This window comes from Ahaetulla prasina, chromosome 4, assembly GCF_028640845.1.
Source record: "Ahaetulla prasina isolate Xishuangbanna chromosome 4, ASM2864084v1, whole genome shotgun sequence".
Lineage (NCBI taxonomy): Eukaryota > Metazoa > Chordata > Lepidosauria > Squamata > Colubridae > Ahaetulla > Ahaetulla prasina.
The window spans coordinates 48,389,816-48,416,057 of NC_080542.1; the positions used below are offsets into that span (position 1 = coordinate 48,389,816).

Genomic DNA, 26,242 nt, shown 5'->3' on the forward strand with positions numbered 1-26,242 from the left:
ACGGGACCGCCTGCTGTTACCGCATGCCTCCCACCGACCCGTACGCTCTCACAGAGAGGGACTTCTCAGGGTGCCGTCCGCCAAGCAATGTCGGCTGGCGGCCCCCAGGGGAAGGTCCTTCTCTGTGGGGGCTCCCACACTCTGGAACGAGCTTCCCCCGGGTTTACGCCAAATACCTGACCTTCGGACCTTTCGCCGCGAACTGAAGACACATCTTTTCATTCGCACGGGGCTGGCTTAGATTTTATCGATTTTAAAATCTTTATTATTAATTTTAAATGGGTTTTAGTTTTTATATATTTTAAATTTTTAGGCTAATTATAATAAGTTTTTTAATCTTGCATTTTAAATTGTATATTTTCTTGTCTGTTTTTATTTTGCCTGTACACCGCCCTGAGTCCTTCGGGAGAAGGGCGGTATAAAAATCAAATAAATAAATAAATAAATAAATAAATTTGGCTGTTGGCTATAGTAGACAAATTGAGAAGGAAGAATTCAATAGCCCTTAAAGTTGTCAGTGGTGCTTGTTGCAAATCAATATTAGATTTGATGAACCACCATTTTATTTATTTGTTTGTTTACAATATTTATTCAAGTGCTCATCTTACATCAAACTGGGTAGCTCATAATCAAAAATTAAAACAACATAAACACCATATCAAAATTATTAAAAGCAAGCATATTATAAATTTAAACACTGGAGTTTTCCTTACAGTACAGGCAGATTTGCACAACCTGCCTGCAATGACTTCTGATATGTAGGTAGGTATGAATGGCTATGAAGCCATTCATTTTACGTGATATTTTGCACTATTATTTTTGAAAGGAAGAGGTTTCCCAGTAATGTTACTCCCATCAGACATGGCTGTGGGAATTGATGAAATGCTATGAGTTTATATATCCCAATATTTGAGCAATAATCAAATGTTTGGAGCGGTTCGGGTGTCTTAAGGAGTAATATGGCTTTATGAACTTTTATATGTTATTGTTCTATTCTATTCTATTCTGTTCTATTCTACTCTATTAAATGATAATACACACAATTTGATTGTGTGAGTGTGTGTGTCTGATTTTAAAGCTCTCTATGCAAAGAACTGCCAACCTAGCAGTTTCGAAAGCACATAAAAATGCAAGTAGAAAAAATAGGCACCGCCTTTGGTGAGAAGGTAACAGCGTTCCGTGTGCCTTTGGCATTGAGTCATGCCGGCCACATGACCACGGAGACATCTTCGGACAGCACTGGCTCTTCGGCTTTGAAACAGAGATTAGCACTGCCACCTAGAGTCGGCAACGACTAGCACGTATGTGCGAGGGGAACCTTTACCTGGTAAAGGGCCGTAGTAGCTCAGGCTGTAAGAAGCCTGTTATTAAAACACAGCAGCCTGCAATTACTGCAGGTTCAAGCCCGGCCCAAGGTTGACTCAGCCTTCCATCCTTTATAAGGTAGGTAAAATGAGGACCCAGATTGTTGGGGGGGCAATAAGTTGACTTTGTAAATATACAAATAGAATGAGACTATTGCCTTATACACTGTAAGCCGTCCTGAGTCTTCGGAGAAGGGCGGGATATAAATGTAAATAAACAACAAACAAAAAAACCTTTACCTATGCAAAGAAATGTTAGATTCAGAACTATCACTTGGAAATGGGTAACCAGCAGTTCGGTTTGCCACAATCAATCATGTCCGTATGGCCTTAGCTTGCTAAAAAAAATACTCTTTGAATCTCTATGTAACCAAAGAGCCATGCTTGTATGTGTTTCCACTTTCAGTCATCTAGAGTTCCTTCAACTGCTAATTTGGGCTGCTAACTTTCTCACTTCTCCCTTAGTCTGGATTCAGCCTTGTGATGAACCATCCTGCCTGTGTAAATGAGATCACACTCAGCCTCAACAATAAGAATCCCAGGTAGGAATTCTGTCCTCCTTTATGGTTATCCTTCTCAGTCTGAATGGTTGTGTTAGCCAATTGCTCTCCAGGTCAGTTTCATATTGCTCTCCAGGTCAGAATTCATATATTATTTCTGCATTAAACACTATTTTTATTTTAAAATATAATATAAAATGAACATTTTCTAGAATACATTACTTTTCAATGTATTTTCTTAAAAAAGTGCACTCTGTGTATTTTGAGCTGAGAATGGAAGTGTCACATCTAAAGAACTTCAGTTGGCAGAGATGTTTGAGAGACATGGAGCAGGTTGCTTCTCTTCACAGTGCTGATTGCAATAGAAACCAAACAAACTCCACAAGCATCCTGACTTGTTCTCAGTATTCATTCATTTAGTTTTATGGAGTGAGTTACTAGAACTCAGTGAGTTACTTAAATCTCATAGTATTCTGACTAATAATAACAATTATCTGAGTTCATATTATGGCAAAGAATACAATATTGGTATACTAGTGGTAATGTGGAATACATCTCCATGGAATACACCTATGTTCAACAGAGAGATTCACACATTGCATAAAATTGTAATGTCGTTTCGCTGTCTTTGCCTTAATATGTTATGCAAATCTAACCTATCTATCTATCTATCTACCCATCTATCCATCCACCCACCCACCCACTACTATCTATCTGTTGGCCTCACTCTCTTCCAAGTCTACCTGTTCCATTCTTAGATCCCAATTTCTTTGGAAAAATGTAAAACCTTTGCTCTCATTGTCTTCCATATTGCAGAACTAAAGCTCTTGTCCTTGAGCTGTTGGCTGCTGTTTGCTTGGTCCGAGGAGGGCATGACATTATTCTGGCTGCCTTTGACAACTTCAAAGAGGTTTGTGAGCTCTACCTTTTTGTTTAGTCACTGGAGCTTAGTTAAAGTGATGTTCATCAAATCTGGGACTTTCATATAAAATAATTATATATTTGAAAAAAGATTCTATAGGTACAACTGGCTAAATTTAAATATTAAACTCTAGATATAATGGTCTTACAAAAACCCCTCTCCTAGATGGTAGTGAATATATTTATTTTCTTCAAAATGCAGTAAATCAGTCTTGCTTTTTTTCCACTTTTTTTTCTATTGAGCGGACCCCTTCTCAAAATATCTATCGGTGCCAAACTATGCTGTAGAAGATCATGTGTTAATTGGCTGCATTGCTTAAGGATCAGATCCTTTCATCTTTCCCAAAATTCTCCAGTGAAAATTATTCAATTTTGCTATGAATTTGTTTGAAATTTGAAATTGGTACATTTCATTGCTACCTCACGCAAAGTTGCAGCAGGATAGTCCACCCACAGAGGAAGCATTCCCAGGACAGTTGCTATGTAGGATAACAGATCCTGAACTTTTGTAGAAGCAGATCAATAATTATTTGTTTTTCAAAAGAAACTATTCAGCTGTAAGAGTGTAACATACTTTCAGATTTAAATCAGTGTGAGCAGAAGGCGATGTGCAGAGGCTGTGAAATGGGATAAACGTGAGGCCACAGCCATAGAAACTATCTCCATATATCTGTTCTAGATCCCTTTGCTTTAACTGCCTGAACATTATTCAGCCCTTGCTCAAGTGAACTGAAGTGCTAAGAGCTGAAGAATGAAAGCAGAGGTTTTAAAAGCTTCACATTTTTGTTGAAATTATTTTTTCAATGGCTTCTAAAAATGAAAGCAGAAGCAATAGAAGGGGATATGTCCTCTCACTATAATGTAGTATGCGCATATGAATAGTGAAAATGAATGTAGTATCCATATATATGATTTAAAAATAATTTTCTGTTTAGCACTGTTCCTTTTAAAATGCAAATTGAATCCCTTGGGAGGCAGAGTGGGAATTAATGAGATCACAGCAAGTCTTTCTGTACTGCCATCCAGAAAAAAATATTTTTTCCTTTCAAGCTTGTGATTGCATCAGGAGGAAATCACCCATTTTTGTTTAACTTAATTTTTAAGATACTCCTTGGGAGTCCCTGGAGATGCTGCAAAAGCTTCTGGAAATGGAATACACTAAATGAACAAACAAATAAATAAATAGAGATAGAAGGGGAAGTTGGGTTTTCATATTGTTCTCTGTAAATTGACCCATGGATATCTGAGAAAAGACTACTTAAATTACCCAGGATAGTAAGCAGTAAAAAAAGGTGATTTGCACTAAAGGCTTTTTGAGTGGGGGGGAATTCTAGTTACTGAACAGAAAGATGCAAACTGATCCTATTCCCAACATGGCTGAACAATCTGCAGTTGGCCCATAAAGTGGCTTATGAGAATCAGGCTTAAAAACAAGATAAACTCAGAATACCAGTTAATTCAGCAAATATTAAAATAATGACCATCCCTAGAGAGAGAGAGCAAGACTGGGGGGCCATATCGCTTTCTGGGAGCTCGGGCTCGCTGTTTAAAAGCGATTACGTGCTCCGGCCCCCCAGTCTTTTCCCGTTCCCCGGTAGGCCAGGATCCTCAGAGCCCGGGCCTCCGGTTGATGTTATGTAATGCCCGGTCCGTGGTTAACAAAGCCCCCCTGATTTGTGACCTTATTCAGGGGGAATCCACGGACTTTATGGGCATTACGGAGACCTGGTTGGGCGCAGAAGGGGGTGTGCCCCTAGTTGAACTGTGCCCTCCAGGTTTCCGAGCATTCCATCAACCGAGGGCCCAGGGTAGGGGTGGAGGGGTGGCGGTTGTTATGAAAGAGGGTCTGGAGCCGAGAGAGACCACTGTTCCTCAGATAGCCGGCTGCGAATCCCTTCTTGTGAAGTGGGGCCATAAAAATCAGATGGGTCTGTTGATCGCGTACCTGGCTCCTTGCTACGTGACTACAGCCCTGCCTGAGCTGCTGGAGGTGCTAGCCGGGGTGGCGGTGGAGATCCCCAGACTTTTGGTCATGGGGGACTTCAACCTGCCATCGGCCGGCTTGTCGTCTTCAGTGGTTCAGGAGTTCCAGGCTTCCATGACGGCCTTGGACCTGGTTCAAATAATTGATGGCCCTACCCACACGGGGGGATCCGCGCTGGACCTGATTTATATCTCTGGACAGTGGTTTAATGATCTGGTAGTAAGAGATTTAGTGACGTTACCGGTGTCATGGTCAGATCATTTTCTCCTCCGCCTAGACCTTCAAACCGCTACTCACCACCGCAGGGAGACGGAACCAATACGTTGGTTCCGTCCCAGGCGCCTGATGGACCCTGAGAGGTTCCAGACGGAGCTTGGGCCGTTTCCTGAGGATCTTGCCCACGGCACGACTGAAGAACTAGTTGCGGCCTGGGAACAGGCCGCGGCTGGGGCTTTGGACCGTGTCGTGCCTTTGCGGCCTCTGACCCGGCGCAGATCTCAATTAGCTCCTTGGTTCTCTGAGGAGCTGAGAGAGATGAAACGCCGGAGAAGACGCCTAGAGAGCGCTTGGAGGTCCAGCCGTTCCGACGCTGATCGGACACTAGTTAGGTCTTTTTCAAGGACCTACCTAGTGGCACTGAGGGTGGCGAGGCGCTCCTACGCTTCCGCCCTCATTGCGTCGGCAGATAACCGCCCGGCCGCCCTGTTTCGGGTAACCCGTTCCCTCCTTCACCAGGGGGAGCGGGATGACCCCTTACAGGGACGTGCCGAGGAGTTTAACGGTTATCTATACGATAAAATCGCTCAGCTCCGGGATAGCTTGGACCAAGATTGCGATGATCCGGATGAGATGACTGAGGCGCGTCTTGTTGATACCGTTTGGGATGAGTTTGATTCTGTGACTCCCGAGGACGTGGACAGGCTGCTGGGGAGGCTGCATGCCACTACATGTTTACTGGACCCGTGCCCCTCCTGGCTGGTGCTGGCCACACAGGAGGTGACACGAGGCTGGCTCCAGGGGATTATAAATGCTTCTTTGATGGAGGGGATCTTCCCCGCCGCCTTGAAAGAGGCGGTGGTGAGACCCCTCCTCAAGAAGCCTTCCCTGGACCCAGCTATTTTGGGTAATTACCGTCCAGTCTCCAACCTTCGCTTTATCGCGAAGGTTGTAGAGAGGGTGGCGTGGCAGTTTCCTCAGTACCTGGAGGAAGCTGTCTATCTAGACCCGTTCCAGTCCGGCTTCCGACCCAGGCACAGCACGGAGACAGCTTTGGTCGCATTGGTGGATGACCTCTGGAGGGCCAGAGACAGGGGTTGCTCCTCTGCCTTGGTCCTGTTAGATCTCTCATCGGCTTTTGATACCATCGACCATGGTATCTTGCTGCGCCGGTTGGAGGGGTTAGGAGTGGGAGGCACCGTTTATCGGTGGTTCTCCTCCTACCTCTCTGACCGGTCGCAGACGGTGTTGACAGGGGGGCAGAGATCGACCGCGAGGCACCTCACCTGTGGGGTGCCGCAGGGGTCGATTCTCTCGCCTCTCCTGTTCAACATCTATATGAAGCCGTTGGGCGAGGTCATCAGTGGCTTTGGGGTGAGTTATCATCTGTACGCTGATGATACTCAGCTGTACTTCTCCACCCCAGGCCACCCCAGCGAAGCTGTCGAAGTGCTGTCCCGTTGTTTGGAGGCCGTACGGGTCTGGATGGGGAGAAACAGACTCAGACTCAATCCATCCAAGACGGAGTGGCTGTGGATGCCGGCATCTCGGTACAGTCAGCTGCAACCGCAGCTGACTGTTGGGGGTGAGTCACTGGCCCCGACGGAAGGGGTGCGCAACTTGGGCGTTCTCCTGGATGGACGGCTGTCGTTTGAAGACCATGTGGCGGCCGTCTCCAGGAGAGCTTTTTACCAGGTTCGCCTGGTGCGCCAGTTGCGCCTTTCTGGACCGGGATGCCTTATGCACGGTCACTCATGCTCTCGCCACTTCTCGCCTGGATTATTGCAATGCTCTCTACATGGGGCTACCCTGAGGTGCACCGGAGACTTCAGCTAGTCCAGAATGCAGCTGCGCTGGTGATTGAGGAGCACCACGTTGCTCCCGGTAACACCACTCCTGCGCAGTCTGCACTGGCTACCTGTGGTCTTTCGGTGCGCTTCAAGGTTCTGGTTACCACCTTTAAAGCGCCCATGGCTTAGGGCCCGGGTACTTACGGGACCGCCTGCTGTTACCTTATGCCTCCCATCGACCCGCACGCCTCACAGAGAGGTCTTCTCAGGTGCCGTCCGCCAAGCAATGCCGGCTGGCGGCCCCAGGAAGGGCCTTCTCTGTTGGAGCTCCTACTCTGGAACGACCTTCCCCGGTTTGCGCCAAATATCTGACCTTCGGACCTTTCGCCGAATTAAAACTTATTTATTCATCCAAGCGGGACTGGACTGATTTTTTAGATTTTTTAAATTTCTAAATTTTAAAATTTTAAATTTTTTATATTTTCTGTAATTTTATATGGGGTATTTTAGGTTGGTCAATTCGACGGTTTTAATTCGGCCACTATTGAATAGGTATTTTAAATTGATTTTTAACTGTGTATATTTATTGTTTTTTATCTTGGCTGTACACCGCCCTGAGTCCCTCGGGAGAAGGGCGGTATAAAAGTTTAATAAATAAATAAATAAATAAATTGCACTAACTCAAAATCTGTTTATGTCAGATTTACTGGAATGAATACTAAATACCGTAATCTTCCTGTATTGATCAGGCTGCCAAGTATTCTGTTGTTCTAGAAGCAAATTCTTATAAATAAGTAATTATGAAACATTTATCACCATTGAGAGCTTGGTGACCATTGAGAGCTTTTGTCAGTCCTATTAGGTAGACCTGATAGAAAACACAGCAAATGAGTTAATTCTTTATTATTGTAAAGCTACACTAACAGAATATTGCAAATCTAAAAGTACATTTCTCCCACCATCTCCTTTACAGCCTGAAAAACTAAACATGGGTCCCTTCTAAACTTCTTGCCCTGTCCATTATCTAGCTGCAGGCTATGCTGACTCTTATCTGGTTATTCCCTAGGCAGCATCTTTGCCTCAACTCCCAGGGTCTTTCCCACATGCCATTACAGTTTTACAGCCGCCTGAAATGGACTGGGTCTATGTAAGGGTATTTGGCTCTTTTATGGGTTCAAAATACTTTCTGGATAAGGTTTCTCCATTTAGAGATGGAAAAGCAGTGCACCTGAGCATTTCAAACATCCTAAATTACAAGATTAGGGCTGGAAAAATCTGGGTGAACAATAGAAAAATATAACACTCTGCTACTCTGTAATAACCATCTAGATTTTTGCAATCAGATATGGTAGCTTATCTACATTATAACTGGCAACTGGGCAAAAGAGAGGCAACAGCCTTCCATGGAAGCACTCTCTTTTTCCCCTTCTTTTATCAGCCACTACCCCCTAAATTAATGATGGGTAACCTTTTTGGCACTGAGTGCCAAAACTGGAGTGCGTGCCGGAGCATCATAACCCAGAAGACTGCAGTTTCAGTGCACATGTGCATGGTGGCCATCCGCTCTTCTGGATTCTGTCATATGCATGCGCACTGGTCAGCTGCTCTCTTTTGGGTTCCATCACACGCATGTGCACCGGCCAGCTGGTTTTCGCATGAAGACCAGTTGGCCGGCATGCATGCACATGATGGAAACCAGAAGAGAGCAGCTGGCCGGTGCGCATGTGCACCAGACCAGCTGGCCGGCGTGCATGCACAAGACAGAACCTGGAAGAGCAGATGGTGATGGTGTGCATGCCCACAGAGAGGGGTCTATGTGCCACCTCTGCTGCGCATGCCATAGATTCGCCATCATGGCCCTAAATCAACATCAGTCATAGGCAGAGGAGCTGACTGCATCAGTAATACTTGGAGGAGTAATACAACATACACTAGATAGCCAGCCTATTTACATTTTTAGTAAGACAAAAAAAAATGGTAGTACCATTACAAACAATTCATTTTAGAATTCTGCTAAAATTATTATAATTTCCTGTCCAAAACTGTCATGGCTTCCATTCTAAGGGAACCAGAGCTAGGGAGAAGAGGAAAAGGGTATTCTATTATTCCCTCATAGAAGTCATTTTCAGGACATAGGAACTAGAATTGGCAGCCTGAAAGAATAAAATAAGTGAGAGAAGATAGGGGACATGTGAGATGACAAGACTTGGGCCATCCAGCTGGTAAGCAATGAAACACAGACTCAAATAGCAGTACTATAGTTGCAGAAGTTTACTAATCAGGATGGAGCCAATGGCTTTCTAGCAGTGTGTACAAACTGAGACTCAAAGCCATGTGTCCTCCAAGCTTCTCTTAAAAGAGCTGTCTGCCAAACTATAATTTCAAATGTGACAAAAGGGGCAAAAACCAAATAATAAACTATACACCCTCTCTCTCTTTTTGGAGGCAGAGGGGGTCCTAACCCCCCCTATTTTATCCTGATCTCACTAACTTTTTAGAATGTCATTAACAACATGCAACAAAGGCTAAACTAAATCATTATTACTTTCTCAAAGGGCTTGCTAAAATCCATTGGACCTGTCATCTAATAAATTAATTAAAACAAAAGTGTTTTAAGCAGTGAATGTTTCCATTTTTGTTGACTGCCATGAGCGCACCGAGAATGAAATACTTGGGTCTTATTGCTAGAAGCTACTAATATGTATATAAACAGTTTAAACTCTTTATTGCCATGGCATGTCTGCAGTGTCCATCGAACAGAATTCTTCCCCTTTCTCTCCTTAAAGGTTTGTGGTGAGAAGAACCGTTTTGAGAAGCTGATGGAGTATTTCCGAAATGAAGACAGCAACATAGATTTCATGGTAACAAAATGCAGCAGAGGGGATGGTTGCTTGGTCATCCATAAGATTTCCTCTAATACTGTTCTCAAATAGGAACAGTCTGTCAGGACTGCTGTTCATGCCATGTTTCCTATCCCTAATTAACAAAGAATAGTTACATGTTTTAAATTTATGCAGTAATTCAGGCTTCGGGATCAGAAAAGCAATCCTCAAAAACAAAGTATCAGCCTTTATGGAGGCACAGGTTGGTGAAATGTTGCAGAAACTGACGAACAATGTCTCTAGCTGTTTTGGGCTTGGGTAAAATCTTTAGCGTGCCCTCTGAATCACTTTCAAAGCATGCTCAGTAAGAGCTCAATAAGGCATCATTAAAATTATCAATAATGGGCTTAAAAACTAAATCAACTATATAATGATATTCCCCATAATTAAAAAAAAGTCATTGAAACTCTCAATGTCAGTAAACACTTTTTCTAATTTTCAAAAAAAACCAAAGTTATTCTTTTGTGTGTGCTTTCAAGTCCATATTGAATCCTTACGACTGCTCAGGCAAGTCCTGCAGTTTTCTTCACAAAGTTTGGAAGTCGCTTTCCATTGCCTGTTTCCTAAACCTGAGAGAGAGTGATTGGCTCCAGGTCATGCAAGTTGGCTTTATGCCTTTTTTAGGAATAGAAGTCACAATCAATCTCTCTCTCTCCCTCTCCCCCCTCCCCTCCCTCCCTCCCTCCCTGCAGTTTTCGTGGAAGACTTTTGGAAGTAGTTTGCCATTGCTTTCTTCCTAGGGCAGAGAAAGAGTGACTGTCCCAAGAGCATCAAGAAGACTTTGTACTTAAAATGGCACTGGAACTCACTGTTTCTCACCTTTTAGCCTTGTCCCAAAGTTAATATCTGATTATTTAAAAAATATAACTCACGTAAATGTGTGTAGGGATGTAATAAGCAAGTATGAAAACCAAGTAACGAAAGTCCACATGCCAAGAAAACACACTTTTTCTTCTCCATTCCCAAACATCTAGGTGGCTTGTATGCAGTTCATCAATATTGTGGTTCATTCTGTGGAGAACATGAACTTCCGTGCCTTCTTACAATATGAGTTCACACAGTTGGGACTCGATGAGTACCTACAGGTGTGTGGTTAATTTTAATGGCTCTTAATTTCACCTTAATTGTTCTTCATTTGAAAAGTGCCTAGCAATTCTGAAATGTATACCATTGTTGGAAACAAGAAATAGACGTTAGTTAACACAGTAAGGATGTTTTATTACTTAGAATAAGAGATAGTGGTGGAATATTTGTGTGATTTTCTACCTAATTTGGTGATGCTGTTTTATTACACTTGGAAATTGTTCTCTATATACTGATAGAAATTAGAAATAAGTTCCTCATAGCTGTATTTTCCTTTTTTATTTACTTTCCTTATAAACATTAAGTAAACATAAACAGCTAAGTAAACATTCATTTTAAAACTGAAGCATTAATCTATAATATAAAGGTTTTGAAGGAATAAAAAATTTGCAATAGATTTGGAGGTGATAAGAGCATTTTCCAAAAATGTTCTGGGAAAATTTTCTGGCCTGGTTCTTTTAGCAAGTTTATTTGGGTTTTGTGTCATAAACAGCAGCAACAACAACAAAAATGCCTACAAACATTTTATTAAAAAGAAGAAGAAGAAGAAAAAGAAACACATACAGATGGACCATGTACTTACATTTATAATTCCAAAAGTTTATACTGTAAAGAATAATAATCCTGTCCCAATTTTTAAATCAAAGTTTCCTTCCTGTGATTTAACAGAAACTGCGATGCACAGAAAGTGATAAACTGCAAGTGCAGATCCAAGCCTACCTGGATAACATCTTTGATGTTGGTGCCTTGCTGGAGGATACCGAAACCAAAAATGCCATTCTGGAACACATAGAAGATTTACAGGAAGAAGTTGGACAGGTAGTGGGGCTGACTAAACAAGTGCTATGAACGATGCACATCTTAAGATGGTCAAGAAGCAGCAATTCAGGAAAGTGGGGTGGTTTGGTGAAGAATGTACCGTATTTTTCAGAGTATCAGATGCACCGGAGTATAAGACGCACCTTAGTTTTTTGGGAGGAAAATAAGAAAAAAGCTGATTGGCAAGTGTATTGGCCTTCTGGAATATCAGCTGTTCCCAGAGGTGAATTTTAGCAACAGGTTCCTTGGTTGGGAGCTCTGTTCCTTGCTTTTTTTTGCTTCTTTTTCTGCTTCTGAAATTCCATTTCAGAAAAAAGTTTTTTCTGCCTCTGAAAGCCTCTGAAGCTTTGAAACAGAACTTCAGAAAAAAAGCCTCTGAAGCTCTGTTTGGGAGCTTCTTTTCTGAAGCTCCATTTGGGGCTTTTTTTCCTGAAGCTTTTTTCAGCCTCTGAAACCTCCCTTTGAGAAGCTGGGCGGGGCTACATTCGGAGTATAAAATGCACCCAGATCCTAGAGATTATAATTTAGGAATTATTTTGGATTATGATTGTTAGTTTTGATACCCTGCATTTTGTTCTGGGAAGTTGGGGTGGGGGGTAAGGGGAGGGGAACGGGGTGGGGTTGAGGGTAGAGGATGGAGTGATGGTTAATGTACAGGGATTATTGAAGATGTATAAATATAATTAATGTAGGGTCGGGTCTGCCCAGTTATCATTTTAGAACGGTGGGGGGGGGAGAAAAGAGGAGAGACTAGGAGGTAGGAAAGAGGAGAAGAGGAAGGAAGAGGGGTAGAAGAGGGAGAAGGAAGGTGTAGGGTGGAGGGAGGAGAGGATGTAGATAAAAAAAGGAGAGGAAGGTCTGGAAATTAGAAGAAGGTAGAAGAGGGAAGAGTGGTGACTGGGCAAGCCCGACTAATTGTATATAACTGTACGTTGGATGAGCTGTTTGATATGATTGTAAAAATAAAGCTTTTTTATGAAAAAAAAAATGCACCCAGATTTTCACCCTCTTTTTTGGGGAAAAAAGGTGCATCTTATACTCCAAAAAATACGGTATTCCATCCCTGCACCTGAAGTTCATATGCACAAAGTTCATCCTTGCTTGAGTACATAGGATATTTGTTTACTCTGCTTTATAGTTTGGCCGCCCCAAAACATATTCTCAATACATTGATTCTTTTCACAGCTCACTGAGAAACTCCAGGATGCAGAAAATGAATCTGAGGCCAAAATTGCTGAGCTAGAGAAACAACTGTATCAGTCACGCAATGAGCTGGAGATCCTGAGAGCAAGATCAAGTGATGAGCCGGTATGGAAGCAAATGGAAAAGTATTAGGAGAGCTTTTGATCAGAACAGATTTCAAAATAAGATTAGGAAAAGAAGTTACATTCTTTGTTATTAGCATATCACACTTCTGCAGTAAACTCAGGTTGTTGCACTCAAACCTCAGTTGATATTGATGCTGTGTCTTTCAGTTTTTAAAGAAATCTATGTTTATTGCAATAATAATAAATATGATATAAAATGAGCATTTTATGAAGCTCATGAACATGCAGCCTCCTGCATCACCATCTCATTAGAAGTGGGAAAAGAAATGCTAAGTATTTCAAGCTAAAACATTTTGGATCCGGAACATCCCCTTCAACTTCAGAAAGTCTGATTTCAGACTTCAGAATTCAGACTCATCTCAAACTTACATGAACAGATCTAACCTCAAAACAGATTGTTCCAGCTGTGTAACTAAAACCAGGTTCCAAACTCCTGGTAAGCTCAGAATCTTTTGAATAAATTGCATATGTAAATAGGAGATCTGCTGCATCAGGTATCAAGTATCCATCTAACATAGTTGCCCCTCCACAAAGCTCACAAGCTGCATATGGCGGGCAGTAGAATTAATTGGAGTTAACTGATGATGAGAAGGTCTTATAATAGAGGAAGAATATTAATGTGCTATTTCTTTAAAAATAGGAAAATAAGTATCAAGTCCATACCATAGCAGCATACTCAACATCTTAAAAAATAAAAGCTGCTCAAATTCAGAATAACAGAATAAATTCGTTAGGTTTTCTATTCAAAATTCTCTAAACTTTTTCTCTCAGGAGAAGCTAGATCAAATCAGCAAAGTTAACAAGCCAGAAAGTCCTTCTTGGCTCCCACTGGAGTTTCCACAAAAGCCAAAAATACCTCCAATATACTCTGTCTTGGAGCACAACCTGGAAGAACTAGAAGACAGAGGTTTTATCCGGATTCAGCGGGGGCCTGACAGTGATAGCATCATTGGCATTGAGGTCATCCCTGTTGCTACTATTGAAGCATCTTCATCAACTAGCACAGGTACATCCTTATGGGACAAGCAAAGTGAAGTCTTACTTGAAGCATTTTGCAATATAAATGAAGAATTATATTTTTTTGCTGTTAGATGTTGTTTAACATTGCGATTCTGTGGTCCCCCCAATATAGTAGTTTTTGGTCTGATCTCTTATTGAATAAAATAAAATATTACATTGGGCAAGAAATATACTGCTTAGTTCTACAAATTAAATGTTAATCTACATGTGAAGCAAATGAGTTAAAGAACCTTATAACTTTATATACAAAGGGGGTAAAAATACTGAACTTTATTTATACACATATTTCTTTAGTCACTCCAAAGAATTTGAATTTGCTATTCTGTTGGCGGAAATTCCAGAGGGAAACGAGTATTTCTGAAAGAAGCCAAACACGGTTATCAGTAGTCTTTATCAAGTGATTGTAAATATCCAATAATAGTTGGATATTTTTTACAAGTTCTTTTTTTTAGCCACCACTCTAGTGGGCAACCATAATAAAAAATAGACAGGTATCAGTTGCACTATGCAGCAGTGGTAGGTTGCCCCCCAATTCAGACCGGTTCACAAGAACCGGTAGTAAAACTGGCGGGAGGCTCCGCCCACCAACCCGGATGTCATCATAGGCGATCTGCGCATGAGCAGAAGCTCCTGTGCATGCGCACACACACTCCTGTTATGCACCGGTAGTAAAGGTAAGTAGAACCCACCCCTGCTGTGCAGCAAATAGATTTTTCACCATTTAAATTGTGTTAAAGTCCCCATCTATTAAATACATTAAAAATTGTAATCTCCAAGTTGCCAATGTGCCCCTGATAGTTCACCATTCACAGTTTGAGAAACCCTGCCCTACATGAATATATCCCCACATGCAGCTAGTAAGATCAAGGACAAGAATGGTTTAGAATTTTTCGTTCTCGATTAATGTATGTAACAGAAGATTTGTTTGTTTTGCATCATTTTGTCTTAATGGAAGACCATTCAGGTAGGAAACACTCCAATTTGAATTGCTCCAGCCTATCAGCGTTTGTACTATATGGTCTCCCAAATGGCCTATTTCCTGGGGACCACTCCATGATATGCAGCAGCTAAGAAATCATCACCTATCTTTCAGGAACAAGTATTTTAATATTGTTGGCTCATATACTTTCTCTTTCCCAGCAGATTTAGGCAGGATTATCTTCCAATGGGCAGGACAGGAAGGCATTCCTCATATCTTGTTCTGTTTCTTTCAGATTATCCTTCCCTATCTACATCTCCTATCCCTGGACTTGCTCCAGAAATACCACCGGCACCACCTCTACCTTCCATGAAAGGCAGTGATTCTGTGGCTTTCCATTCTTCTCAAGAAGAGGAGCTGTCATTTCCAACTCATCTTCCACCACCACCACCACCACCCTTACCAGGGATCAATGAGCCTCCACCTGCCCCACCACTGCCTGGGGTTGTAACTATACCTCAAGCTCCATCAATGCCTCCTCCTCCACCACCACCACCCCTCTTAACATTTGGTGGCCCAGCTCCTCCTCCACCTCCACCACCACCTCTTCCCATGAGTGATGGAGCAACTTCGCTAGCAAGTACAGTTACTGCAGGTAAATTGTATATATTATTGTAGATCTTTCATAAATAGCCATTCTATTTAGAATAGAATAGAATAGAATAGAATAGAATAGAATGGAATGGAATGGAATGGAATGGAATGGAATGGAATGGAATGGAATTTTATTGACCAAGTGTGATTGGACACACAAAGAATTTGTCTCAGATGCAGAAGGTCTCAGTGTACATTAAAAAAAAGATATGTTCATCAAGAATCATAAGGTACAACACTTAATGATAGTCATAGGGTACAAATTTAATACTTAATGATACAACACTTAATGATAGTCATAGGCTACAAATAAGCAATCAGGAAACAATATCAGTATAAATCGTAATGATACAAACAACAAAGTTACAGTCATAAGTGGAAGGAGACGGGTGATGGGAATGATGAGAAGATTAATAGTAGTGCAGATTTAGTAAATAGTTTGATAGTATTGAGGGAATTATTTGTTTAGCAGAGTGATGGCGTTCGGGAAAAAACTTCTTGTGTTTAGTTGTTCTGGTGTGCAGTGCTCTATAGCATCGTTTTGAGGATATGTACTGGGATGCGAGGGGTCTGTAAATATTTTCACAGCCCTCTTCTTGATTTGTGAAGTATACAGGTCCTCAGTGGAAGGCAGGTTGGTAGCCATTGTTTTTTTGCAGTTCTAATTATCCTCTGAAGTCTATGTCTGTCTTGCTGGATTGCAGAAGCAAACCAGACTCTGGTGGCGGATGCCATGCCTGCGTACTCTGCACAGACAGTTATAGAGGTGCAGATGACAGACTCAATAATTTCTCTTTAGAACTGGATCAGCAGCTCCTTGGACAGTTTGAGCTTTCTGAGTTGGTGCAGAAAGAATATTCTTTTTGTCCTTTTTTGATGACGATTTTGATGTTAGTTGTCCATTTTAGATCTTGTGATATGGGTAGAACCTAGAAATTTGAAGGTTTCTACTGTTGATACTTTGTTGTCTAGTATTGTGAGAGGTGGAAGTATGGAAGGGTTTCTCCTAAAGTCTACCACCATTTCTACGGTTCAGTTCCAGATTGTTCTGGTCACACCATAAGGCTAGTCATTCGACCTCCAGTCTGTATGCAGCTTCATCATTGTCTCGAATGAGACCGATCACTGTTGTGTCATCTGCGAACTTCAATACTTTAACAGATGTATCATTAGAGATTCAGTCATTGGTATACAGAGAGAAGAGAAGTGGGGAGAGCACACAAGCCTTGGGTGGCCCCTATGCTATTTGTACAGGTTTCTGATGTGATACTGTTTAGCTTCACCTGCTACTTCCTATTTGTTAGGAAGCTTGTGATCCACTTACAAGTCCGTTTAGGTACCTGTAGCTGGTTTAGCTTAGTTAGAAGAGTGTTTGGAATGATGGTATTGAATGCTGAACTAAAGTCTGCAAAGAGGACCCTTGCATAGGTCTTTGGAGATTCAATATATTGTAGGAAGTAGTGCAGAGCTATATTAACAGCATCCTCTGTTGATCTATTTGCTTGGTATGCAAATTGCAAGGGGTCTTACAGCGGATCCGTGATGGTTTTCAAGTGGGACAGCACTAGTCTTTCAAAGGTTTTCATGACTACAGATGTTAGAGCAACTGGTCTGTAGTCATTCAGTTCCTTATTGGTGGGCTTCTTCGGCATTGGGATGATAGTAGAGTGTTTGAAGCAAGAAGGAACATAGCACATCTCTAGCAATTTATTGAAGATAAAGGTAAAGATGGGGGCGAATTGGTCAGCTTCGACTTTTAAGCAAGAAGGAGTTATCTAGTCTGGGCCTGGAGCTTTTCCTGGCTTTTGTCTGTGAAATAGGTCTTGCGTTTCCTTTTCTGTGATTACAGGGGTTGTGAACCCAATGGGATGGGGTTAGTTGTAGGAGGCTTGGCTGTTGTTGGTGTGTCTGAGATGCGGGTTTTGGAGATAGGTGGCTGTAGTTTCCTTTCAAACCAGCAGTAAAATACATTTAGATCATCTGCCAGCTTGGGTAGGAGGCTTGCCGTAACTGGTGATATTTTTACGAGTTTTTCACATGTTTGCTGGTTCCTTTGCATAGTAAGATATATATTTATTCACTTCTCCCTTGAGATCAGAAGCTTACAAAAGAATTATGAATTTAATGACGTATCAATTTTTCATCAGTCAATAAATCAGTGAATCTGCATGGGAATAAACCTAGAAATCTCATACAATAGTCTGCATTGTTCAGTTCCTAATGCAAGAAAAACATTCTTTAAATTTAAAAATATTGATATATATAGTTTCTTGGGTATCTTATTGTATATAGCAGAAAGATATAATCCAAATATTTAAAATAACTATATATAAATAATATATTCAGGTACTTTAGAGTTGGGATACTTCCTCTGAGCTTTCATTCTGCACTTTTATAAAAATTTTCATTTAAATCATTATATATAATGATTATGCATTATAATAATTATGCATTATAATATTATGCATAACGTACTTGCCATGCATCTTCTTTTTTCAATTGCTCTTTCTTAAAATATTGTATGATCATATTATATGATCATATAACATTACCAAACTTTTCCTCAATAACAGAGGCAGCAACCTTTTAAAGAAATTAAAATTGAGATCTTTCATCTCCAAATTCTAGCTCCTAGCCTGAAGAATACTCAAGGCTAGAAATTAGGAAGTGAGTAGAATTTATATTCTGTGCTGAGAATGGGCTTATCTCTATTCCGTATTTTTTGGAGTATAAGACACACCTTAGTTTTTGGGGAGGAAAATAAGAAAAAAGCTGATTGGCAGGTGGATTGGCCTCCTGGAATACCCCCAATCAGCTCTTTCCAGAGGTGAATTTCAGCAACAGGTTCCTTGATTGTGAGCTCTGTGCCTTGCTTTTTTTTTCTGCCTCTGAAATTCCATTTCAGAAAAAACTTTTTTCTGCCTCTGAAAGCCTCCAAAACAGAACTTCAGAAAAAAAGCCTTTCAGCTTCTGAGAAGCTGGGTGGGGCTACATTCAGAGTATAAGATGCACCCAGATTTTCACCCTCTTTTTTGGAGGAAAAAGGTGCGTCTTATACTCCAAAAAATATAGTAGTTACTGCATTTATTTCTTGCTTTTGCTTATAATGGCATTCATTAAAAAAAAAAAGAATGATGCTGAAAGACAATGATCGGATCCAAATATTGTCTAAACAGTGATTTTTTTAAACCATGGTTTATTGCATGGCCCACACATCAGAGGTGGGTTTCAGCAGGTTCTGACCAGTTCTGGAGAACCGGTGGCGGAAATTTAGAGTAGTTCGGAGAACCGGTAGTAAAAATTCTGACTGGCCCCGCCCCCATCTATTTTCTGCTTCCCAAATCCCAGCTGATTGGGAAGGGAATAGAGAGTTTACAGTATCCTTCCCCTGCCATGCCCATCAAGCCATGCCATGCCCACCAAGCCACACAACCAGAACTGGTAGTAAAAAAATTTGAAATCCACCACTGCTACACATGGCTGAGATCATACATTACTGCTAAGTCATAAACTATACTTTATATATTTTAATTTTGTATTGGTAAGATAAAATCAGATTTGTGGAACAGTGAGGTCTTGAAGATCCAGGTGGCCTTTTGTAGGGCTCTGAAGAGAGGCTTTTCCCCCAGCTGTTCAGGTCTGGAGGTTAGGTTATTGTTTTAAGTGGTGGATTTTAATATTTGTGTTATGCCAAAAGTCCCTGTTGTGAAGCGTTACTCTAAATAAATAAGCAACTGTATGGTTTAATTTGTTGTGGGAATCAGCCAGCTTCACTCAGACACTCATGAAATTATATAAATTGTATAAATTGGAACCTAGGTCTCCTCAATCCAATATTTTATCAACAATTACTCAATGTTTCTACTAGTTTAGAAAGATTTAACTACATCCAGTTTATCACAGAGAGTTTCTCTTTCATTTTATGCCCATTCTGTAAGACGGCCCTTGCTGAAAAATAAAATTGGGAAGAGACAAATCTCTGAGATGGTAGAGGTTTATAAAGCACTTTACAAACTTTCTTATTCGTTGGAAGCTGTCAAGATCAAGAAGCCTATACAGACCAAATTCCGTATGCCTGTCTTCAATTGGGTTGCTTTGAAGCCTAACCAGATCAATGGGACCATCTTCAATGAACTCAACGATGAAAAAGTCCTTCAGGTGGGTGCCCCTTTACCTTTTTCCTTTTCTCTTCCTTGCCCACCCAATACATATCACTTTGTTTATTTTGGCTTTTCCTTGGTGCAGGAGCTTGACATGAGTGACTTTGAAGAACAATTCAAAACCAAAGCTCAAGGTCCAAACAAAGAATTCAGTAACATAAAAGCAAAGACTTTACAGAAAGCTCCCACTAAGATTTCATTGATTGAATGCAACCGGGCCAAGAACCTGGCCATCACGCTCCGTAAAGGGGGGCTCAGTGTCGACACCATTTGCAAAGCCATTCAGACGTAAGTATGTCCAAATTTTCTCGTCAATTTCACCTGCCATTCAAAAGGGAAGATTGAGTTGAACACATATGCGTATGCTCATGATATCCATATTAGATATGCAAAATGATTAATTTTGAGATGGGAAGCTACTTACTGTAATCTATATATATATAAAAGGATCTATGTATGTATATATATATAGGATCCAGCATAACTCTGGAACGGCTCGAGCAATTTCAACCAAACTTGGTACACAGATGACTTACTCTCTGGAAACACATACCGTGGGGGTAAGACACCCCTGGTATGTGTGTATGTGTGTGTGTGTTCCAGCATAACTCTGGAACGCCTTGAGCAATTTTAATCAAACTTTGTACACAGATGACTTACCTTACGGAAACAAATACTGTGAGGATAAGACACCCCTAACACCCCTCAGGGTGTTTGTGTATATGTATGTGTCCTGGCATATAGGTGGCATACAGAGCCCTGCTCTGCTCCATCACTCATGCGTGTGCGCCTCCCGCTGGCCAGCTGACATTCAGGTCTCTGCTGCGCATGTGTAGGGGGAGCCACCCCCGTGGCCCATTTTGGCTTCAGGGAGGCGTACTAGGCCAAAATCAGGGGGCGGGGGGGCGGGGCCCTCCTGCCACCCGTTTTGCCTCAAAGGAGGCTGCAGGGAGGCCCCAGGGGTGTTGTGCGCACATGCGCGGGAGGTGAGGATTAGGATGAATAAATACCCGGGCAGCGCTGGGTCATCAGCTAGTAACTTATATAATCCTGTCATCTAGAAAAACCCTTTAGGCCTCTCCTACCTAACGAGTTACTCCCGGCCTACTTTATTCTTGTTTAGATATGATTTACAGACCCTCAATCTGGATTTTCTGGAGTTACTGATGCGCTTCATCCCAACGGAATATGAGATGATACTAATCCGCAAATATGAAAAAGAGCAACGTCCACTGGATGAGCTTTCGGATGAAGACCAATTCATGATCAAATTCAGCAAAATTCCCCGCCTAACAGAACGCATGAACATCATGACATTCTTAGGCAGTTTTGCAGATACTGTACAACTCCTTCTGCCAGTAAGGAACAAAGCAAGCAACTGATTATAACCAAGAAGTGGTGTCAGTCAATAATATCTTGGGTTAATATCAGTTGGAAGAGTCTGAAAATGGTTATAAAAGTTGATATAGTATCTTGACTAATGATTCTTCTAAAATAGTATTTTTCTTCTTTTTCCATCTTCTTATTTATTCCAGGTGGCAGAAAAAAAGGGCATGATTTGCTGAATGGCTTAATAAGAGCAGCAGAATGTAAATTGCATCTTTGCATAGGAAGTAGATCGGGGCTAAATGTAGCGAACCATTTTCAAGTATCCAATATTGTTGGGGGAAAGAGAGCATCAAATCTGGCACTTAAGACATCAAATAGCAGCAGGCAGCAAATCCTTTTTACGCTTTTTTATTTTTTATTCGACCAACTATTTTTCTCTTCTACCAACTTGTGCCGATTGTGGAAGTAATTCTAACCCTTGCCAAGCCTTTATGTGGAATTATCCATTATGGCATTATCAGGGTTTGTCATTGAATTCCCAAGCCATGTTTAATTACTTCAGGGAAAAGGTTGCTATTATCTGAAAAGATCCAGGTTTACACCTTGCATGATAAGCTAGGATTATTAAGTATCTTATGCAGCATCTAGCAGTGCTGACAGCTAAAATGATGTTTAAAAAATTATTATTTTTTCCTGTTCTGGTTGTATTCAAAATATTCATTCTTAATTTCATGATTTAAAAAAAAATCAAAAATGTTAAGAAATGTTTGTGGAATAGTCACAAAACAGGAAATCATAAATTTTGGAGGTTTGATAACTGAGTTTAAAATGTCCACATTTACATTTAGTTCCAATAAGTAATATCAATTAAGGTAGGTAGGAAATTAGAGTCAGAAGTTGTCAAACCAAGTAGGAAATCTGATTATGTCATTCTCACATTTCATTTGCAGCAACTAAATTTTGTGATTGTTGCTTCAATGTCAGTCAAGTCATCTACCAAACTGCGTCAGATTTTAGAGGTGAGGTTCCTTAAAGATAAGGTCTCCACAATCATTTAAGTCGAAGGACAATTTTTCTTTGGTCTTGGGTAGTAATAATTAAGTTGGCTCCCAGAAGTTTGACAACTGAGTTGCACACTGTTGTCTACATATTCTTAAACTTTATAATACTTTCATTTAATTGTTTTATTTATTTGTTAAATGTGTATACCACATTTCCTTCAGGAAGTCAGTGGCATGCATTGTATTCTAATCCCCCCCTACATACACATACATACACAACAATCCCATGAGACTGAAAATTGGACTGTCTCAAAGTTATTTAGTATGCCACACTGGCATGAATTTTTAATAACATTAAGCAATAGAAGTCTACCTAGTTCACTTCTTTGTGAATTTGTGGTGTGGGTATGGGGGGAGGGAATGGAAGGAGTGAGGAAGGAAGGAAGGAAGGAAGGAAAAAAGGAAGGAAGGAAAAGGAAAAAAGGAAGGAAAAGGAAGGAAGGAAAGAAAGAGAAAGGAAGGAAGGAAGGAAAAGGAAGGAAGGAAAAGAAAGAAAGGAAGGAAGGAAAGAAAGAGAAAGGAAGGAGGAAGGAAGGAAGGAAGGAAGATTGATTGATTCTTGGAGCTTGACAGCAGACAGAATCTGCTATATGGGTCCCTTTGATTCATGAATTTATTGGATTATGTGACACAACCAATTATTTATCATAACAGAATTCTGCTCTATTATGCATGTCTGGAAATATGCTATAAAGACATCAGAGCCATTGTAGACATTTATTTCCCAAGCCTAAAGGTGGAACTTGAGGTTTTCACCCACTCTTTCCCAGGATAACTGGGAATCAAAGACATAGTAAAATCACTATTATAATTATTATGATTAATAACTGTTCATATGCTTTTTTCATGAATATGTATAATCTTTCAAAGCCATCATTGATGTATCCCGTCCCCCCAGTAGCTGGCCATTCTTATGAGATAAAATAAAATGATATCCTCTTGTCTTCTTCCCCCTATTTTGGCCTTTCAATGCTTTTAGATTCAGCTAAGAGATTCCAGTCAAATATGACTCATTTTAATTGCCTGTCTGCCTCTCCATAGATTGTCCTGGCATTTGGGAATTATTTGAATAGCAGCAAACGAGGAGCGGCTTATGGATTCCGGTTGCAGAGCCTTGATGCGGTAGGTGGGGAGAAGGCATATAATCCTTAGGACCTGCTTCTAGAAGGAAAACATGGCCAAATAGTAGGATGTGAACTTGAAAGTTGGTTGTGGCCCCAAATCTAGCTAAGGCTGAGAGTAATGTGCAAGATACAGAGCTCTAAGTACGTATCAGCCACAGGAGAAAAATGCACACTACCCAATACATGTTCTTGAGCATTTCAAACAGACTTTCATAATAGCAGTAGATTGTGCTTTCCAGTAATCTTTCCCAAGTTACTATAGTATGAGTCATTCAGCATTTCCTTACCTTGGATTCCCTGATGATGTTCAAGTTATCAGGAATGATAGTACTGTACTCCAAGAACATGTCTTCACCATATCAGAGGTATGTTTATAAAATACATCACCCAAACCCATGGGAATTAAGAAGAGGTGGGAAGAAAATTGCAGCAACAGAATGGGCAGGTGTTCTGTAACGGCTTGATATCTTAGTTTTTTCCTAACCTAATTGCTATTTTCCCCTGCAGCTTCTGGACATGAAATCAACAGACCGGAAACAAACACTACTTCATTATATAGTGCGAGTGATCCAAGAAAAATATCCCGAGTTCCTGAACTTTTCCAGTGAGCTGCATTTTCTGGACAAAGCAGGGACAGGTATGGAGTGGTAGATTATGGACAAGAAGAGAACAGTGAGTCACTTTCCTAGTGAAAAATAGAGTGCTGCTTTTCCTCTTTGCCTATGAAAAATATAGGATGGCAATAGATAGACAAGCGTCTGCCCTATAAAAATAATGAATCTAAAAATGAAAGTTAGTGAGACGGAAGTAATCCAGACTAGCTGTTCTTGCTTCACCTCTCCATGCTTTTTCTGTTTCCTTTCCATCTTTGTAGTGTCACTGGACAGTGTGCTTCAAGATGTGAGAAGCCTACAGCGGGGCATGGAGCTAACACGCAAAGAATTCATGCGCCAAGATGACAGTGTCATACTCAAAGATTTCTTAAAGACAAACATAGAAATGATGGAAAAGCTTCAGGCAGACAGTAAAACTGCGCAGGTAAGGAGAAAATAAGCAGAAAGCTGTGATACCTGTTTATTTAAAAGAGGTATCATAGCAAATGTCTAGGGGATTGGAAGAGAGTTCATCCACATATTGGGAAATCAGAACTGTATTTCTTTTTCCACAATCCATTTATGAACTCTCATACCATAAATCATGTTTTAAATGGATGTTGTATACTCTTATACATCCATAGAGTTAAAATCCAAGCAATGTTGTGACTGTCTTTTCTCAGTGCCTGGAGGCTATAAGGGTCTGGATGGGGGACAAAGTCTTCAACAGAACCCAAGCACGATGCTGTGGGTGCAAGAGGAACTGATAGTTTATCATAATTAATTCTAGATAGCCAGGAGGGCCTTTGTGCAACTTTGAGTTGTGCTCCAGTTATGCCCTTACCTGGATCCTGAGGTCCTGCGCACCGTCCATGGTGACTCATGCCCTAGTTATCGCTTGACTAGATAACTTCAATGCATTCTATATTGAGCTTTTCAAGTGTTCAAAAACTGCAGTTAGTGCAAAGTGCAATTGTGTGCAGTCCTGGGAGCTCCTAAGGCTCTACTTATAAGTGTGCAAGTTGCATTGGCCGCCAGTTTGCTTCCAGACCCAATTCAAGGTGTTGGTTGTTACCTTTAATGCCCTACATGGCATGAGTCCAAGATATCTGAGGAGCCATCTCTCCCTGATGGGACAAGCCTGCCCCTTCACTTTTGTGCCAGCAAAAGAGGCCTGCTACAGACCCTGTCTGCTAAGAAATTGAAGCAGGCAGGATCAAGGAGAAGAGCCTTTTCTGCTGTGGTCCTATCCCTGTGAAACATTCTTTCATTGGAGTCAGAACTGCCCCTTCCTTTTCATCTTCTGGAAGGGTATCAAAGCCTGGCTTTGCCGATTGCCCTGGAGCCCTGAGAAGGCTGCTCACCACTGGAGGTGGCTGACAGGATAAGAAAATCTCATCCCTGTCCTGCCTGCTCTTGGCTCTTGATGGCATGGTTTTAGTGCAGTTTTTAATAATATTTTAATGTTGGGTTGTTTTAATCTTTTAGCTCTTTTTACTTGTTTCTATAACCTAGAATCACCTTGTAGGGGGCATGGGAAGCATAGAAATGTAATGATAGATAGATAGATAGATAGATAGATAGATAGATAGATAGATAGATAGATAGATAGATAGATAGATAGATAGTGATTGACAGAATGGCTCTTATAACCATAAGTGTGAGTCGGTTATTCTTTTTGCTTGCTCCATAGGAGGCTTATGAGTCAACAGTGGAGTACTTTGGGGAGAATCCCAAGACTACTCCCCCGACTATGTTCTTCCCTACATTTGTACGCTTTATTAAAGCATACCAGGTAAAAAAACCAACAGTTTCCAATATGTTGTAGCCTAATGACCCAAGGAGACTATTTGGGTTCATCTCTTGCCTGAATTATGAATTCTCAAAATGGCTGCTCTCTTCTGTTTTCCTGTGTCACTTTTGCAATATGAAGATTATTGAAGTAATTTCCTCTACTGAAGTTTTGTAAAGTTTGGTCAAAAGATGGATATAAGGAACCTTAAATTATTCAAATATACTAAATCAGTTTTTCTTTAATCTAAAACATCATTGGTCACCTGAGCTGAGAGTTATGAAATGCATAATTCCATTATACCTGGAGGGTATCACATTGGAGAGTGCTGCACTAAATCAATGTAAAGCTGAGACCATAATTGTGTAGAAATTAATTAAATAATTATGAAAATTGTTCAGGTTTCAGTTAATCTATTCAGGTATGGGGTGGGGGGGTTGACTGAGTCCCTCAATTCTCTTCCAAATTGTTTAGTTGGCTGCAACTATTAAGCTATTTTCATCATGGAAATTCTCCCATTTTCATGTCTCATTTTGAAATATCATTTTGTAGGCATTTGCTGATAATTTCTATTATTTTCATGACAATTATTACTGCAGAGATACAAAACAACCTTGTGGCAAAGGACTATTGATGATGTTCACAGAAAATTGCATGAATGTAATTGTAGTTCATAAGCAAGGGTGTTACAATAATATCAGCT

The 26,242-nt window shown here is 40.9% G+C and overlaps 1 protein-coding gene across 3 annotated transcripts in view; it reads left to right on the plus strand.

The window, feature by feature from the left end:
* Positions 1-26,242, plus strand: part of FMNL1 (formin like 1) — a 101,941-nt gene that overhangs the window by 67,711 nt on the left and 7,988 nt on the right. For 2 of the 3 annotated variants that reach the window (XM_058183028.1, XM_058183031.1), the window contains 16 exons: positions 1,830-1,906; positions 2,681-2,774; positions 9,562-9,636; positions 10,632-10,742; positions 11,410-11,559; positions 12,745-12,867; positions 13,659-13,893; positions 15,122-15,481; positions 19,514-19,638; positions 19,726-19,928; positions 20,764-20,998; positions 21,920-21,988; positions 23,072-23,152; positions 23,662-23,791; positions 24,029-24,192; positions 25,441-25,542. In XM_058183028.1, coding sequence (XP_058039011.1) covers positions 1,830-1,906; positions 2,681-2,774; positions 9,562-9,636; positions 10,632-10,742; positions 11,410-11,559; positions 12,745-12,867; positions 13,659-13,893; positions 15,122-15,481; positions 19,514-19,638; positions 19,726-19,928; positions 20,764-20,998; positions 21,920-21,988; positions 23,072-23,152; positions 23,662-23,791; positions 24,029-24,192; positions 25,441-25,542 — 2,334 coding nt within the window. The remainder of the gene's footprint in view (positions 1-1,829; positions 1,907-2,680; positions 2,775-9,561; positions 9,637-10,631; positions 10,743-11,409; positions 11,560-12,744; positions 12,868-13,658; positions 13,894-15,121; positions 15,482-19,513; positions 19,639-19,725; positions 19,929-20,763; positions 20,999-21,919; positions 21,989-23,071; positions 23,153-23,661; positions 23,792-24,028; positions 24,193-25,440; positions 25,543-26,242) is intronic. The other variant, XM_058183029.1, reaches the window with a different exon arrangement.